The sequence below is a fragment of the Uloborus diversus genome, chromosome 10 (assembly GCF_026930045.1).
Source record: "Uloborus diversus isolate 005 chromosome 10, Udiv.v.3.1, whole genome shotgun sequence".
In the NCBI taxonomy this organism is placed as follows: Eukaryota; Metazoa; Arthropoda; class Arachnida; order Araneae; family Uloboridae; genus Uloborus; species Uloborus diversus.
Window position 1 is genome coordinate 125,529,378 of NC_072740.1, and position 18,150 is coordinate 125,547,527.

The 18,150-nt window shown below is 33.1% G+C and overlaps 1 protein-coding gene across 3 annotated transcripts in view; it reads left to right on the forward strand.

The window, feature by feature from the left end:
• Window positions 1–18,150, forward strand: part of LOC129231759 (triple functional domain protein-like) — a 211,426-nt gene that overhangs the window by 140,021 nt on the left and 53,255 nt on the right. For all 3 annotated transcript variants that reach the window (XR_008581286.1, XM_054866126.1, XM_054866127.1), the window contains one exon: window positions 12,831–12,940. Coding sequence is in view for 2 of the 3 variants with exons in the window: in XM_054866126.1 (XP_054722101.1) it covers window positions 12,831–12,940 (110 nt within the window). In the remaining variant the exon portion in view is untranslated. The remainder of the gene's footprint in view (window positions 1–12,830; window positions 12,941–18,150) is intronic.

Here is an 18,150-nt window from a genome sequence, read left to right on the forward strand (position 1 = left end):
TTATGTTCCTCGATGAATTGCAATTCAGGATCGTGATGTCATACGCAAAGAAAGCGTTCTATTAACTACTAAGCATGAATGCTTTTCAGTTATAAATATTAAAATTAATACACGCGTTTAAATTCAGAATTTTCTTAATACCTAAGCAACCATTGCTAGCATTGCAAATAACCAAACGATTTAAATGGAAAGCAAAGGAAAAGGGTGTTTCTACATTGCTTCAAAAAAAAAAAAAAAAAAAAGAAAGAAAAATGCAAACTAACTGTTGTTAAACGAAAAAATATTCAAGAAATAATTTGGTTTTATTCAGTATTAAAAAAAAAAAAAAAAACTTAAAGAAAAGGGAAATTATATCAACCCAAACAAATTTAGTTTTTATACTTACCGTTAAAAATAAAGAAATGTGATTTTAGTTGAAATCAATCTTGTAATACGGTCAACACTACACAATAAAAAATATAGAGCAAAATATATGGGGCGTATTTAAGGGTTGATTTAGGGTTATTTTTTCACCCCCTCCTCTCTCCTTTCTGAAACATTCCTATGTTGACCAAAGAAAAAGTCTAAAACTTACCCTGCCCCTGAAGGTTAATTTTAGTTAAAACTAACCTTCGAAAATTTAACAATTTACTGAACTGAAGTTTTTTCTGGCTCCGCCACTGTGGTATATTTATTCGATTTTTTTTTTTAAGTATAAAAAAAATGGAGAAATTTTAAAAATCATTTCAATTGAAATAACAAATTCTTATGATTTGTTAAAAGTTAGTTTGCTTCATGTCGCTAGCAAGATTTTTGATAGCCACCGGTATGCTATTGCTGCAAAATAGTGCTGAGCGTTTCGCTGTCTATCTGTTTCCAGCTTTCCAAAGTGCCGTGAACCGACATAAAAAATAATTTCGTGACGCAAAAAGAGTATCTCCCGATTATTCTTTATATTCTTTAATTATTTATTTAAATTATAATCGGCTTCACTATTCATTTCATCGAATTCTTCATTCTCGAAATTTCATTTTCATGTCGGAGAGTTAATGTAAAAGCCTCTGATAATAGGGGGTTTCGCCGCTTATCGTCTCCTTGCTGTGCCCTGAGGCAATGTATACCTCGAAGATATGAAAGTAACAACCACAACATAATTGTATTATTATACTGCAGTGAATTGCTCTACAACGCAATTTGAAATGGATAAAACGCGATTTCTTCTCGAGTAACGTATCTCAGAGCTAACGCGAATTCTTCGCCCGCAACGCGAGAATATTTGGAAGCGAAGCGCAGGGCCCAAGTATCGACTTCGTTATTGGGTACTAAATAGGAACTTCGTTGAATGAACTTTCGTCCCTTTATCATTAAATGCGGAAGTCCAGTGTACGAGTTTAAACCTCACTTGTAGCGTATACGAATAACCACTTCGTATTTTCCATTCTTTTTTTTCAATTCTCAATGTGAACGAAAATTAAATATAATGGCACCTAATCGCGCTGCGTCAAGGAAGAGAAAGTTTCTTTCAATTAAAGAAGGATTTTCTGCATCAAACCAGTATCTTATGCAGAATAACACACCTTTAAAAGAAATGAAATTAAAACAGTTGGCTCTTTTTGTAGCAAACGGTAACATATAGTTAAGTAATGGTTTAAGACGTTTTGAAGGTGTTTGCAAGTGTCTAAATAAAATAATGTAGATTTGATAAAACGTCGTGTATAGTGCTGCTTTGGTAGGTTGACCTTCGACGTTGATAATGTTTACCTCTTTTTTGGGTAATAGGAAAGGGTAATTGCCCCGGATTTGAGTTGGAATACTTTTGCAAAACTACTACAAAAGTAACCCAACTTAATTCAACGCCAATTACCCTCCTTGTTATCCGAAAAAGTAATAAACATTGTCATCGTCATTGACAATGTTTACGTCTGTGTTACGTCGTTATTTACGTTTACCTTACGTTGACAACGTTACGTCGCGTGTCTGACATTGAGGTCAGACTTACGCGACTAGTTTTGTAACGTATCCCTCGCGTAAATCAAGACTCCACTGTACAGTAGACCCTCATTTTACGTGGGTTTGATTGTACACAGTTTAAGATTTGAGGTCTTTATTTTGTTTTACGTGGATGAGTTTTGATTTTTCGTGGAAGCGGCATTGCGAACAGAAAATTTCCTTCTTCAAAGCCAAACTCCCGAGATTTTAGACCAGCATGCAATGAACGATGTTACGGCGTACCACGAGTTTGGGCCATCGTAGACATTGTTTGTGATTAATTCCAGAGCTCTTTCTTCTTACCATAGGTAAAATTTTAGACTCGCAATTATTCAGAGTTTACTGAAGGAGAGCTATTAAAATTGACAAAGGAGTACGAAACCAACGAGGAGTCCTACATCAATGACATACAACCAAAAACTTTCAATGTTAATGAAATGCTCTTTCTGATTCGTTCGTGAAAGATCCCGTTATGGAAGTGACACGAGAAACCATAAATGCGTAAATGCCCTACAAAGAACTACAACGAAAAATGATTGACTAGCCAACACACTATTATAATCAGTTATTTTAGAGAAGCAGTAAATTTGTTCATGTTTACATGTATCAAAATAATTTCACTTTGCATTTGCTATGTATTCATCTATCACTAGAACGAAGTATTATTTTCATCTCTGGAACCTAACTTCTATTTTAAAACTTAATATTGAATCTTAATTTATGCGATTTTGATTTAAGCGGTATTTTTTAACTTTATTACGCGTAACCCCCGTGTAAAACAAGGGTGATACATTTTTATCAACTGTTCAAGGCTCGATTTTCAATTAGTTTAAAGCACAAGTCTTCAAAATTCAAGCTTCTTTATTTTGAACATAAATTTTATCGAGCAGCACTAATCACGGCTTAAAACTTACTCAATTGACACGAGTACTAAGTTAATTTGCATGAATAATTCTAACAAAGCGTCTGCTGTATCTAAAAATGATTTTGAGTAAAGCATGTACAACTCAATAAAAACGATTGTTGGTGGTGTGGTAACAAACTTTTATCGATTTATTTCTGTGTTGATAAGTATTTGAAATTGAACCGTCGTTATAGCATTATAACATAATAAAACTCCTTCTTTATAATGCGGTAAAAAAACTATAAATAATGTCGGATTCGACTTTACTAAAATAGAAAATAAAAATAAAAAAAGACTAAAACGAGTGCCAAATTCGAGAGAGAAAAATAACAAATAACAGAAGTTGAGTCGTTAACTAAATGAGGTAGGAGTTTTTATTTTTCTCAACCTGGAGAGGCCTTGTGAAAAATGAATTGTAGCAACTTCACCCGAAACACTGTTCAGCTACGAAGTAGAAGTGATTCAATTATAAATGTCGGAGGTGAACATTGTTCTTGAAATGTGTAAAACTTTGCTATTTTTTTGTGAATAAATCGTTTTGGTTTATTTTAGCTCCACAATATCATGAGATTACAAGTGAAACGTGTTAAGTTGGAAAATATTTTTTATTAGTGGGTGTCTCACCTGTGGAAACTAAGGAGTAGTTAATATGATTACCAAACTGTGAAAATATTGAACTACATTAAGATGCGACTTTGTGGGACTCACGCAAAAAAAAGTTACGGAATTTTTCTGGACGACAGTGGCGAGTAGAAGCAAATTCATTTGAGCCGCTCAGAAGCCAATGCGGTTAAGTCCAAAACACAAAAATTGAGAAAATCAATGTTTTTTGATACATTAGTTTTAAAATTCTTGGTTTATTAATTTAATTAGAAAAGTGTATAAAATCTTTTTTCGAGGTGTAAACTCTGCAAAAAAACAAGACATGTACAGGATGTGTAAATAAAAACGTAAGTATTTATTGAAATAATGACAGCATCTTAAAATTTTTAGGACTTATACCTTTTGGCAGCTGAAAAAGATAAGAAATTTATGTAAAAATACTAAAATAACATTTATAGTCGTAAGTTTTATGTTTATTCATCATAACAAACACCATCTTCTTCTGAGTTATTTAAGTGTAAATCTTGATCTCCATGTGTTGTCCTTAATGTCCTGTAATAATCGTGTTTAATTGAAGGTATATACTTATATTATATTATGTTATATGATGTCTTTTTTGTTTCTCTTGAAATTATTCTGCCATTAGGATATAATATAGGTTGAGTTATAATTTTTAAATTTACTGGCCTACCTATTTTTTTTATTATTTTTTTTTTAATATCAATTCCATGAAATTATGTTTGAACTTTAAGTATCTGCGTCTGGGATTACGACTTCTTTTACTATGAGTTTCTTGTTTTTCGGTGTTGCCAACAAATATCCCGAAAGAAGAAGAAGAATTTAATTTTTATTTCAAAGTTTATGTAAAAAATATTGATAAAAGGTGGACTTATTCACAATGGCTTCTGAAATTATTATACAATATATTCAGAAGCTATTAAAAAAGGGGCTGTCTTACCTAGAAAAAAGTAACCAATGAGTAAATCCTTTAATAACAAAGAAAATTATTTATTTCATCAAAATTTCCAAAAATCAGAAAATATCAAAATATGGACTTAACCGCAATGGCTTCTGAGCGGCTCATTTGTCACCACTCCTTTTTTTCTAGTTACCTTTTCATGGTTAAAAAAAAAGTAACTAAACAGAAAATTCGCTTTTAAATTGCTACAAAACATAATTATCATTTTGAATAAAGGTTTGTAGAACTATTTAATGGTATTAAAAATTATTTGATAGCACAGGAAATGTTGGAAAAAGTGACAACCTTGTGCTGAATGATACAAATATTTTTAGTATTTTTAGTCGCCACTCCTTGTTTTTTTTAGCCGCTACTTTTTTTAAGAACCAAAAAAGTAACTTAACAGCAAATTAGGTTTTAAGTTGCTGGTAAAACTTAAAAATTCAGTTTGAATAGAAATTAATTTCTAATTGATGGCATTAAAGCTAATTGGTAGCTCATGTGGTGTTGGAGAAAGTGATGACCTTGTGGCGAATGATACTTATATTTTTTGTCGGCATTTTTTTGTTTAGTTGCCACGTGGCATACGCTAATCTTGATCTTTACCAATAGGAAAATCTCAGTTTTTTGGCCAGAAAAGCTGAAAATTTGAAAATTGATAATTTTACTTTGTGTTTCAGTTGTAACTACAGTGATATCATTTATTGCAGCTCTTGTTTGAACATTTTTTGAAATGACGCTAATTTATGACAGTTAATCTTAGTAAATTGCTTTGCAGCCGTGTCTTCCTATAAAAATGACATTACAGGTAGCACACGTAACGTATAAACTTTTTAAAATGGTTGTCTCAAACGTTTTAAAAACATTTATCGCAAAAAAATTTCAACAATCTTTATTGTATTCGCGAAAAAAATTTCACTTAAAAATCGACCTTAATTTCCATTTTACTCACCCCCGAATGAATATTGAGTTTTTTTTCCGACTCGACCACACGTGGATAAGTGCCTAAGAACGTATAGACACGCGAAATATCCATAATGACGATTCCCGAGTTAATTACAACGAATTTTCTCGTGACGTCTGTATGTATGTGCGTATGTGTGTATGTATGTCGCATAACTCAAGAACGGAATGTCCTAGAAAGTTGAAATTTGGTACGTAGACTCCTAGTGGGGTCTAGTTGTGCACCTTCTCTTTTGGTTGCATTCGGATGTTCCTAAGGGGGTCTTTTGCTACTTTTTGGGGGGAAATCATTGTTAATTTCGATGTAAACTCAAGTGGTGTTATAATTTGTCGGACACTTTGCGCTATATCACCAGTCTTTTGGTCGCCAAGTTTTGTCACCAACTTGGCGACAAATTTGGCAATTTTTTAAAAATCTGTTTCAATTTGGCCACTGTTGGTGATATTTAGAGAGTAAACTATTGAATCACATTAAAATTGCCAGTAATAGGGAAATGACATTAAATTGGAGTAAAAGGAAGTTATGTGATGCACACATCAGATCGTTTATTTTAAGGACAACGCATGCAGCTGAACCAGGTTATATCACGGGGGATTAGAGACATAGTGCTCGAGTTATAACATAACCGTCGTATATGGAAACGTAATTTTTACTAAATGTAAATTATAGCCGTACAGTACTAATTGAGGAGTTTACTTCTAAAACGGATTATATCCACTTTTGGAAAAACATTTTTTTTTTCGTTTGCAGAATCTGTACTATAAGCCCTATCGACCCATGAATTTCTTTCTGCTCGAAGTGTTTTATATCTACTGTTGAAAAATGCGTCAACATTGGTTTTACCACACAAACGGTGTATATCCATTCACTTATTTCTCGCCAGGTCTTTTAATGCAAAGTGAAACTTATCCCTTATTTAAAGTAAGAAATAACAACGTCAGAAAGCACAAATTGCAGATTACTGCAAATGGTATTTATTTATCTTCTCCCTTATTTGCCAGTAACCACTCATTCACTTTCACATCAAAAGGGGCACATATCCAAATTTCAATTTATCACTTCAAATTCAAAAGTAGTGCAGTAATAAAATAGCGGAACGAAGCACTGGCTCAGCATTTCCAATCAAGCGGGATACCTGTCCGCATTAAGAGATCGCAGCACCTTGCGCCTTGTGCAAGTCTGTTATCAGTTAGGCAAGCTCGACCTCAAATTGTGATTACTAAATTAATAATAAATAACTAATATTACTATTAAATTGTGATTAATTGTGAAAAAAATTATGATCTATTAATACCTATATATACAACGTTATTTGAATCGGCTTGGGTGGTTTTATTGTTCTTACTTAATTAGATCGAAGATCCCCCCCCCCTTTTTTTTTTTTTGAAATATTCAATGAAAAGAATAAATTAAGGAGGCAGGAATAAAGTAGAGAGAAAAAAAAATATTAAAAAATGTTGAATATTTTGTTTCAAACTAATAAAGTTTATTTCTGAAGAAAATGTTTTTTTTTTTTTTTTTGCAAAAGGGAAGATATCTACTGTTTTACACGAAAAAGGAATATGATCCAAAATAAAATATATATAATCCAAAATGAAATTTGCAATTTTGGTCTGACAAAATTCAGGAAAAAATTTCTAGACTTACCCCAATAGTCGCTTGTTATTCTGCCAAAACGCAGTGAGAAATTCGAAATTCTAACAGTTAATTTTGTGCGTAAAATCTTTTTTTTTTTTCGTTTTGCCTATATATATAAAAAACTGGATATAAGCCGTTTTGAAAGTAAACTCCTCAGTTTGACCTTGAACCGAATATTCAGTCAAATCCCCTCATGCATTATTCAGGGGTTATTGTGTTCCGGTATTTTACCGAATTTCCGGTATTTTCGGAAGTATTTCCGGTGTTTTTATGTCCGAAAATACCGGAATTATGTTTTTTTTTTTTTGTTATGCTTTTATCTCCCTACCTCCGCAATTTTTTTAAAAATTATATAATACTCATCAAATATACCTGCAAGAGCCTTAAGATGGACACCTATCCCTTAAGATGGACAAATGTCAAGATAATTTTGTATAACACCAGCTCAAAAGTAACTTTGTAACCCATTAAAATTTTAATCAAATGTACACACACTATTTTGACTCTGACTATTGAACTATTTAATACTATGGCATAGGTGCACTTAAGTAATAGGGGCCAATAAATACCCCCCCCCCCCCCCGTTCTCGCTTCGAAACTTTCAGGTATTTTTTGATGAACTCACAATCACCCCTGATTATTGCCTTTAGAATATTAATAAACTGTCATTAAATAAAATTGTACAGACCCTTAATAAGAGTAATAATAGCTTGAATGTGATTAAAATTCATACCGGAGGACAGCTAGTGAATTTTCTTCTTGTCATAACATTGAAAATTCGAAATCGATTGCACGAGAGGGTTTCGCACTTAAAAAAGTTGAACATGCGAAACTAAAGAGACTTGTAAGTGAAAGTCAACTAGAATTTTTTTTATTTTTAAAAAGCTGTACTTCAAAACCATACTATCGTAAGTCACATTATCATTACTTCACAGGAGAGAGTGTAAAAACGTTTGTGTTGGGACGAAAGGTTGAGACTCGTGCTCTTATTACACTTAAAAAATTATAAAGATTTTTTTAATACATAGAATTACGTTGATACGGCTAAATACAGAGTAAGATGCAACATGCAATGCAGTAATAACATGAAAATCGCACTTTTTGGACTTAACGCTAGTCTGTCCCCCGGTTAGGGGGCGGGGATGGAATAACTTATTCCGTTATATAACGGGAATCTATTGTATTCAATTTTTTTTCCGGAGGGTTTTTTAATTAATCGTTAAAATTGTAACTAATCCAGTTGCGTTTCAAAATATCCATTAAAAGTAGAGTTATATTGGGTTACCTTTAAAAAAGCAAATCTTCTAACGCTTTTTGCAGTTGAATGTTAAGATGCTTTTTCACATTTCCACGCTTGTTTGAGGCGCAATTGTATAAATATTCTATTGTTTCGAATCACTTCTACATACACGCAGGCAGCACTTTTCAGATAGACCATCCTTTCTTTTCCCCGCGCTTTCATCCATTATGTAACACGATTTCTATTTTCCCACACACATTTCTCACGTGAAAGGTTAAGAAGTGATGCGCCGAGGCCTTATAAACTATTTCATTTTCATCGCCAAGATTTCTCATTTTTTGAGGAGATGCGCTTGCTTTAAGGAACACGACTAAAGTACGTTGAGGCCATATTCAGGGGCAGATACAGATTGATATGATCTACTTTATCTGAAATGTCACTTAGAATCAAAAGATTTGTTAAAAATAAATTTCTTATGGGGTCGGCAGAAAATGTCTACATTTTCGCCTTACGTGGTTTAATTCGCATTTTGATGAGGAATTAAATGCCTGTGAAGTAAATAAACAACAAGTTGAAAACTATTGAATCATAAAGCATTAAAAAAAAATAATTTGAATTTTGACATCTTGAATTCAAATTATGTTTTTCGCAATCACGAGTGTGTGTGTAGGCGTGTGTGGGTATGTGTGTGTGGATGTGTGTGTGCATATGTGTGTATGTATGTGTAGGCGTGTGTGTGTATGTGTGAGACGTGTGTGTCTGTGTGTAGGCGTGTGTGTTTGTGTCTGTGTGCAGGCATGACTGTGTTGGTATGTGTGTGCGTGAAAGTGTATGTATATATGTATGTGTGTGTGTAGGTGTGTATGTATGCGCGTGCGTTCAGGATATGGACGCAACCTGGAGACGGGTTTCGCTACACTGTTAAAAATTCAGGAAGATTTTCTGGTAATTGTTACTGTGAAATGGCGGACTTAACGCATCGCTGATTTCTACGGTAATTTCTACCGGAGAAATAAGCGATCCCAGCGCCAATTGGTTGCTGTGGGCTACCGAGGAAACCGTAAAATTTTACAGTAACATTTGATTTTTACGGTAATAGTTACTAGCAACATGGATGCCAGTAACAATTACCGTAAATTTTCCGGAAAATTTTTAACAGTGTAGAGCAGCAGCATCGGGACGGGCCGGTCGACGGTGGTGCTGCAGAGGGAGGCGGGAGGGAAATAAAATCATAGGAACACCAAAAATAGTCAAGTGAGAACAATAAGCAATGTGATTGCTCAAAAAAAAAAAAAAAACCTTTCGAATCAGAATTCAGGATGATGGGGGCACAGTGGAACCACCACTCCGGCCTTTTCTTCTAATTCAACATTTTAAGGAGTTCGTTCAAAGTCTATCTTAAATGATTTAATGGTAATTAGCTAGATGGGTAGAACAGTGAAAGTGATCAAATGGCTATTTTTTTTCATCAAAGAAAATGTTATAAATCGAAAAAATAAAATAAAATAAAACATTGCTTGCTTGAAATCAGAAAAATAACAATCATTTGATTGCAAGCAGAAGCAACAACTTCCTATCCCAGAATCCACCCGACCAATCGTTGTAGATTCATGGGTTTTTGGCATCGTTTACCGATTATAATTAAAAAATCCGAAAATAGTTTTGTTTCACTGTACCCCACACGTCTCGCTGTGCCCTGCTCTCCCCTACTTTCATTAATTCGAACAACTTGGATCCCCTAATAGTCTAGATTATTGAGGTTCTACGGCATAAAACCTCAGTAACAGAAAAACTTTCAAAAGTCTGTGACGCAACTATAAAGTCCGAAAATAGTCGATCCGACGTTGACCGACAAGATGAACCGACGTTGGATTTATCGAAAAATCGATATCAGTACCGAATAAAGCTTAAAAATAAGGTGCTAAACCTAAAAGTTTACATGCTACTTGTTTATTATGGCACAGAAAAATATGTACAAATCGTCGCTCGCTGAAATTTTAAATTATGTAAAAATGTGAAGTTTTCCCGCCTTTTACTTTAATGTTAAAATGATGATGAATAATTGAAAAAAAAAAGGCTTAAATTCAGTATAGCCAATAAATAAAACAATTTAATTTTGAAAAGGTATAGCTTGAATATTTTATCATTACGTGAAACCCGGGCATAATTATAAACTGAGAGGTAAAAATTCTCGATTAGAGGTCAAGTCCATTAACATGAAAGGATAAGAATCATCAGTTTCCCGTTGTGTCTAGGTTTTTTTGCTGCTCTGTGAAATTATTGTGCTTTCTGATTTGATACGTAGACTTATTCAAGGTTCTTCAATGCACACTATTTATTTATCTTATTTATTTCATTATTTTATTACTTATTTACATGTTTATTTTTTACAAGCAGTATCCGCACGGCGATTCCCGTGCTAAGAATTTAAAGGAAGTCCGTTGAATTAAAAAAAAAAAAAAAAATCCACGCCCCCCCCCCCCCTTTGTGATGTGAAATGATCATTTTTCTTCAACTAAAATGCGTACACACCTTTTCAAAAAACATATTCAAAGTCTCTTTAGAATTCAAAACTATTCGCCAAAACACATAAATGACACAATGTGACTTCAAATATTGTCTTTTTCTTTTCTTTTTTTTTCAAAGATGACTTCAAAATAAGGCACCGTGTTTCAAAGATTTTAAACTTGCCCATTCTTTTTTCACAACTCATATTATCAAGTTGTGTATACTTTCATCTACCATCTAAAATGACATCATATGCAAAAAGAAAGAAAAAACTGCAACTAGTGAACTGATACAGTAGAATTATTCTGATAAATGATGATGACAGATCTGACGCAGAGCTCCAAAATACTGAACGCAATATTATTTTTTCTGAGACACATGGATTGAATACAGATGCAAATTTCTATCTGAATAGCGATCTCTCGATAAATGCTTCTTTGTAAACTAAGTTACGAAACACTTAGAAATAGATTATCAGTCGATAAGATGGTATCGATATTTGATAGGGTAAACAAACTCATGAACTCGTTTGTTTCATCTCTCGTAATGATATACTTTTTTAAAATGTTTTTTTTTAAATTACTTTTTGAGTCCGTAGACTCGTCCTGTATATAGACAATTTGATTGATTAGTTTGATTCATTGTTCAAATTATCCTAGAGTGACAGATGGTTCAAAATTTAATTTTAAGCGAATTAGAAAATTTAAAAAAAGTTTGTTTAATAGAAGTGTTTTAAAAAAATTAATGGATACTTTTCGAACATTTCTTAACCAACTATTGTCGCCAGTCTTCGTTAGAAATAATAGATGGAAATATTTTTCCAGTGGGGGCTTATCTTCTAATTTTTAACAAAAATTTACTTTGCAACTGTGAGGTGATCTTTCAGTTTTTCTTAAGTTTATCCTCTGATTATTTGATTTTAATGACTGATATTCAACGTTAGGAAGTCGAGGCGTCAAACGTGTATGATAGCCGTGAAGAAACATCGGTAACGCAATCATCAGTTTTGGAAGAAATAGTTTTTAATTTTAATATTACGGAACTGATTGTTGCAGTTCTGAAGAATTTCCCGTATTATGGTATGTACTCGTTGCTGACTAAAGATATGAAACTTAAATATAAATTATTATGTTAATGATGATAAATTATTTTCATTACACAAAAATAAATAAATAAAAGAAGAAAGAAGGAAAATTTTGCTTTAGACATGATCGTTCATTTTGTAAGTACTAATAAATCAAGGTTGAAAAGTTTTTATCGATAATTTTATGAGCCAAAAGTCGAAATTTCAACTAGGTCTTACAATCATATAGTGGTAAAATAAATATTTTGACCGGAAGTTCGGCTTTACAGATCGAATAAGAAAACTAGAAGTATTTATTGCAGTATTTTTTTTCTATGCACATTTATGTATTGTAAAACACGGAATCAATATTTATTTATGAATTCCTTGGTTGTTAATTGCGTGTCAAATCATAAATTTATCTGGGACACAGATTGTTGCTTTTCCTAATATTAGGGGTGCCTACGGGAGGGGGGATTATGGCGCTAGTTGCGCCGTCAAAATGGGGGGGAGGTGATTTATTTATTTATTTCAATTTTTTTTTTTTTAAATAAGTTCTTTCATTTTATTTATTTTGTCTGTGTGTGTTGTCATTGGCGTAGCACAGAACTTTTCTTATTAAATAATAATAATTATTATTACAAATCAATAATTAAATAATATTTAAAAAGTAACTAATCAAATAAAAAAGAGGGTCAAAAATAAAAAGGTCAAAAGCATTGAGAAATGTGTTTTTTTGGGGGGGGGGGGAGGGGGGATTTGCGCCATTGAACTAAACCCTCATTAGCGCGGATTGCACAAGTCGCCGTAGACGGCGAGTACGTACAGAAACTTACGGGAAACTGTAGTCCAATTTGTACCATTGACCGTAGGAATGCTGTTTTTAATGCATTTTCCGTTCTGTCTTCTCTAGAAATACTTTCAAAAATTAAGCAGTACATGAATAAACAAACTTATAGTATTGGCTTGTTCTTACAATTGTAGGTTTCGGATGCGTCCGAAGACGAATCGCAATCTAAAGAGCTTTCGGAACAAAGTTTTGAAACACTGACGTCTTTGAAAGAAGAGCATGATAAAGCACTTTCGAAGCGAAAGTAAGTAAATACATTTTCCAGACAGTAAAATTTCTTGTTTTTTCGAATTTTATTGTATCATTTAATAAATCACGTGGTGTTGTTGATCTTACGAATATACTGCCGTTGTTGCTCCGTATTGTAGGTGCCCCAGAAACACATCCAACTACGGAAATAACTATGGTATGGGGCCTAACTATGGAAAGAACTAGGTATTAAATGCATCCTTCTCAAAACGTAAAGGTGCTTTCTGTCGTGGTATAAGTACGGTGAAGATAACTATTCTGTTATTTCGATGACTGGTGATTCTCAATCACTGTGCCGCGGTACTTAAGGGACGCATTTTGAAAACAATTTTATGAAACTGTTTAGAGTTTTGAAATTTTTTGCACTGATTCAAAATCTATTTAATAACCAAAAATATGACATAAACATTTGAAATTTTTTTAATGTATTTTTTTTAATAGGGTGATTTTAAATCGCTAAAACTCAAAATATTCTTGGTCAATTTTCAAAATATTTTCAGAAAATTATGCATAAATATCGAAGCTTTAGCTTTTATTCGACGATTTGAAAAATATTTATTCAATAAAAAATAGAAAATATTTCAAGAAAATTTCCGAAACATTCGAGAATAGGGTAGACCGGGACATGTTTACGCTGATTTTTTTCAACGAATTTTCTGAATTTTATGTTTTAACTTAAGACATTTTAGACATTGCGGTTTTATGAAGCAGTTACTGCAGTCAAAATTTTTATATTCAGTTGTTGCTCAGTTTGTATTTTTAACCGTGAAAAAAATATTTTTGAATTCAAGTCGGTTGCGAAAACTTGCCCCGGACACGGGGCACGTTTAGGCATATTTATTTTGACACTTAACGTGGTTCCGTTAGTGTTTTGAACATTGTCTCACTATCGTTAAAATAAAGCAAATTTGTTAGACTGAATCTATATATATATAAATGAATGTTTGTCTGTATGTCATCCATGAACTCAAAAACTACCCGGCAGATTTGGCTGAAACTTTCACCGTTTGTTATTTTTGGTACTGGGAATGTTTATAGACCAGTTCGAAAAAAATCCGATCGATAGTTCCTTTTTTATTCCAATTTAAGTCACAATCCATTGGATAAATACGAATAAAATTATCGGCTGCAGAAATTAATTCGCGTGAAAGATCTCATTGATAAGAAGTTAGCTGTTGCCATTTTTCTTGAGTTTGAACAAATAAATTCTTTCTTTATTGTTTTATGGCTTTTCATGCAACGGGGGGATTTAAAACTTTTTCTATTTGATATTTTTAGCAATTGATTGATCTTGCAAACTGCGAGAGTACAAAATTTGAGTATAGTCACGGCTTCACTTGATACCTGGACCGATTATTATGAAAATTGCTATATATATGTATTTTTCCACAGAGAAGGTGCATAATATGCTCATTGAAGTCACTCGCCACCAGGTGGCACTGCAGAGTAGCAACTTCTGCCCCGTTCAATCGATTGTCATGAAAATCAGTATAATGATGTATTTTTTTGTTGGCGTAGCAACGTGCGTCGGGTACAGCTAGTAGTGTATAAAATAAAAGGTGAACGGGCATGAAGACAGCACTACATGATTGCAAGCTATAACATACGAATTTGTAACTCAATTGAAAATTAAATGGTGAATTTCATTGCATTATCTTTATCAGTTCTTACTTACAAGTATAAAAGCTTGAATTCAAAAATCGGGCAAAATTGCATCAAGTTATTGCATGCAACAAAAATAATTATATCTTTCGTTCTAGTTAAGATAGAAACAAGGTTCAAACGTCCTTTTAAGCAGAAAAATTCTAAGAATGTTTTTAAACGGAAAAAAAAAAAAAAAAAAAAATGCAAAATTTGGAAAACTTTTGTGTTTCAGACCCCCTTAAGAAGGTCCTGCGATTCTTGCAGTGTACTGTCCCGACGAAATCAGATAAACTATTTTGTAAAAGCAGTGAATACTTGGTGCTCATGTGTTAAAAGTAAATGATACAACTAGTTGTAGCTTCAGTCATTGAAATCGCCTATCAGCGTAAAAAAATGTCTACAGGAATCTAAAAAGACGGGCTCGTAAATGGAAAAAACAGGTCAAGAATATATGTGTATATAATACTGTGAAAGTCCTAACTCTGGTAACTGTCGACATTAGCCGGTGAATATCAACAGTCATATTCCAAAGACACCTGTGGAAGAATATTTTCGGCGAATCATTCGTCTAAGTAGACCTCCAGTTTCGGTTTTTCACGCTAAGACACGTGTACACTATATGACTAAAAGTATTGGGACACTTTCAAAAACTCACATTTTTACGGATTTCTCGAGAAATAAAAGACCAATTGCTCTTTTTTTTTTCACATAAAAGGTATACCCCAGCTGTCATTTTCCAATTAAAATTAATTCTACTATTCATTTAGGGGACCAGCAACAAATTGAGGAAACAAAAAAAGGTTTTTGGTCACTTTTCATTGCAAATAGCTGGAAATAAGCTATAAATTTTAGAAATAAGTTAAAAACCTGTCAAGAGTTTATTTTTATATTTCCGTGAAAGTATCTTATATACCCATGGAGATATAAACATTTCTTTCAAAAATGTAAATTTTTTTGAAGGTTTTCGGCTCATATCACGCACAACTTTCAGAATATTTGACAGCATATTAAAGAAATATAATATAAAAATTTGAAGTTAAAATATTGAAAATTTAATGAAATATGAATGTTTAAAGCAATTGATTTTTCAGTGCGCATATGCGAAAGATAACAATTTATAACCTTCAAAATAGGAGGCCCAGATATATCCTACATCTCATAAAAAAATTCCACCTTGATATCTTTAAAATCTAAAAAGTTATCAGCGATCTAATGAGCCGAATTTTTATTTCTCTTGGATAGGCGATAAATGGTAAGGGGGTCGTTCGCAAACATGCAACACTTTCCTGCTATCGTTGCAGAGTGATTCATGATAGGAACGGATTATTTGCAGACGATCCCTCGCGATTCGTTCGTCTAGCCAATAATTATTAAAATTCGGCTCACTAGATCGCTGATAACTTTTTAGATTTTAAAGATATCAAAGTGGAATTTTTATTAGGTGTAGGATATATCTGGGCTTCCGATTATGGAGGTTATAAATTGCTATCTTTCGCGCCTGGGCAGTGAAAAATTAATTTCTTTAAACGTTCATATTTCCTTAAATTTTCAATATTTTAATTTCAAATTAAATTACGTTTCTCTAATATGCTGTCAAATATTCTGAAAGTTTAGTAACGGTTGACGGAAAACTCTTTGTGATATGAGCCGAAAACCTTCAAAACAGATTTGCATTTTTGAAAGAAATGCTTATGTCTCGGTGGGTGTAAGAGATACTTTCACGAAAATATAAAAATAAATTCTAGATAGGTTTTTAACTTATTTCTGAAATTTATAGCTTATTCCCATCTATTTACAATGAAAAATGATCAAAAACCTTTTGTTTCCTCAATTTGATGCTGGTCCCCTAATTGAATACTTAAACTTTTGCAAACTTAATTGTTATTTGAAAAGGACAACTTGAGTATACTTTTTATGTGAAAAAAAATTACAGAGCAATTGGTCTTTCATTTCTCGAGAAATCCGTAAAAATGTGAATTTTTGATAGTGTCCCAATACTTTTAGTCATATAGTGTACATTTTGTTTTCAAAAGTCATGAGATCGCAAATGTACAAGAGATGGTAATGATGTTACGTAAAAATGTATAAATGTGCTGTGCCATTGGTAGGATTTTCATATATTCAAGTGTTTCAGTTGAAAAGATTTCTAATCTGTTTGCTTTTGTGGTCCTGTGCAACTGATATTCTCTTGCATGATTCAGCCCCTGTACAATATCAGAACTAGAACTGTGGCTAATATACTTAATCTATGAAACTTGGTTGCGATAATACATACATTTAAAATTCCTCCAAGAATAAAAATTGCGCCAACTTGGTTAATATAATGGGTAAAGTACAAGTGTCGCCATAACTTCTTCATAGAGATGCTTTTCTTACAGAACTTCAGTTTAAGAGAGAAAAATAGTCAACGTTGTTTCATCTTAGGCAGATAATACAAAAACTCAGCTTTACTGTGCTTATTTTGTCTCTCACAACAAAAGGAGGTAGCTTTCTCCTTGAATGAAAATATAGACTTAGTTTAGTTTACCAAAAATATAGGCAACAGATAGGCTGATTATGCCAACCGACGTCATACAACACATTGAAAACTGCTAAAGACATTATTGTCTTTCGCTCTAGCTGAAAAATCATCAGTTCATTTGTAAGTTCATACAATTTTTCAAAAGTTTGTTTTTGATAGCCAAAAAAAAAAAAAATGGAATCTTTATCGAAGTCAATGCGAAATGTCCCCGGGCCACAAATGTTCGAAATTGATTTATTAATATTCCGGACAGTTCAAACAAATGATGTGGCCATCTACATCGCCCGACATGACTTTTTTCGGTCATTTACAGGACATAATATTCAGGTCAGTTCGTGCATAAAATCCTGCACCAGCAACACTTATGGTGGTCGCAGATATGGACGTCTATAGCGTCAGCATCGCTCAATATTGTTGATGCGAAGTTTCGACGACTTATTGAGCCCATGCTAAGCATAGTTGTTGTGTTTCGCCCGGCAAAAGAAGGTTCGACATAACATTACGAGGTATCCCATGACTTTTGTCGGGCTTCAGTGTTTACAGCTACAAGTAGTCTGGAACTGGAAAAGTTCTGTCATCCAAAAGACTGGTAAGACTGGGACTGAGTTTTTTTTTTTTTTAATTCATTTACTTGGGTCATTTTAATTCCTAAATCATGAGTTTTTCTTTTGATTTGCAACTGTAATGGACAGAAGAGCGGGTTCAATTGTTCTGGCTTCTTCGGCAAAAGCTATGGGCCTACTCGTTCCCCGCAGTACGATGGACTAAAATCCACTGCAAAGTCGAAGATTTTATTTCGAAGACAGATTAGTTTCAAAAAGGTATTGATGTCCTGTAAGTTTGCATAGGCCTTTTTTACGACCTGATGGACTGATTTGAAATCCAAGAAAGATATGATACAGACAAGTCGAGCTTTTTCTGCTCGAAGTAAGAATTCAAAACTTCTCTAACTGCGACAAAGTTAATCGTGAAATGGCGGCAATCTTACTTTTCCTGTCTGGGAATTAAAAAACGAATACTTGCTCTCAATCTTAAAAGCA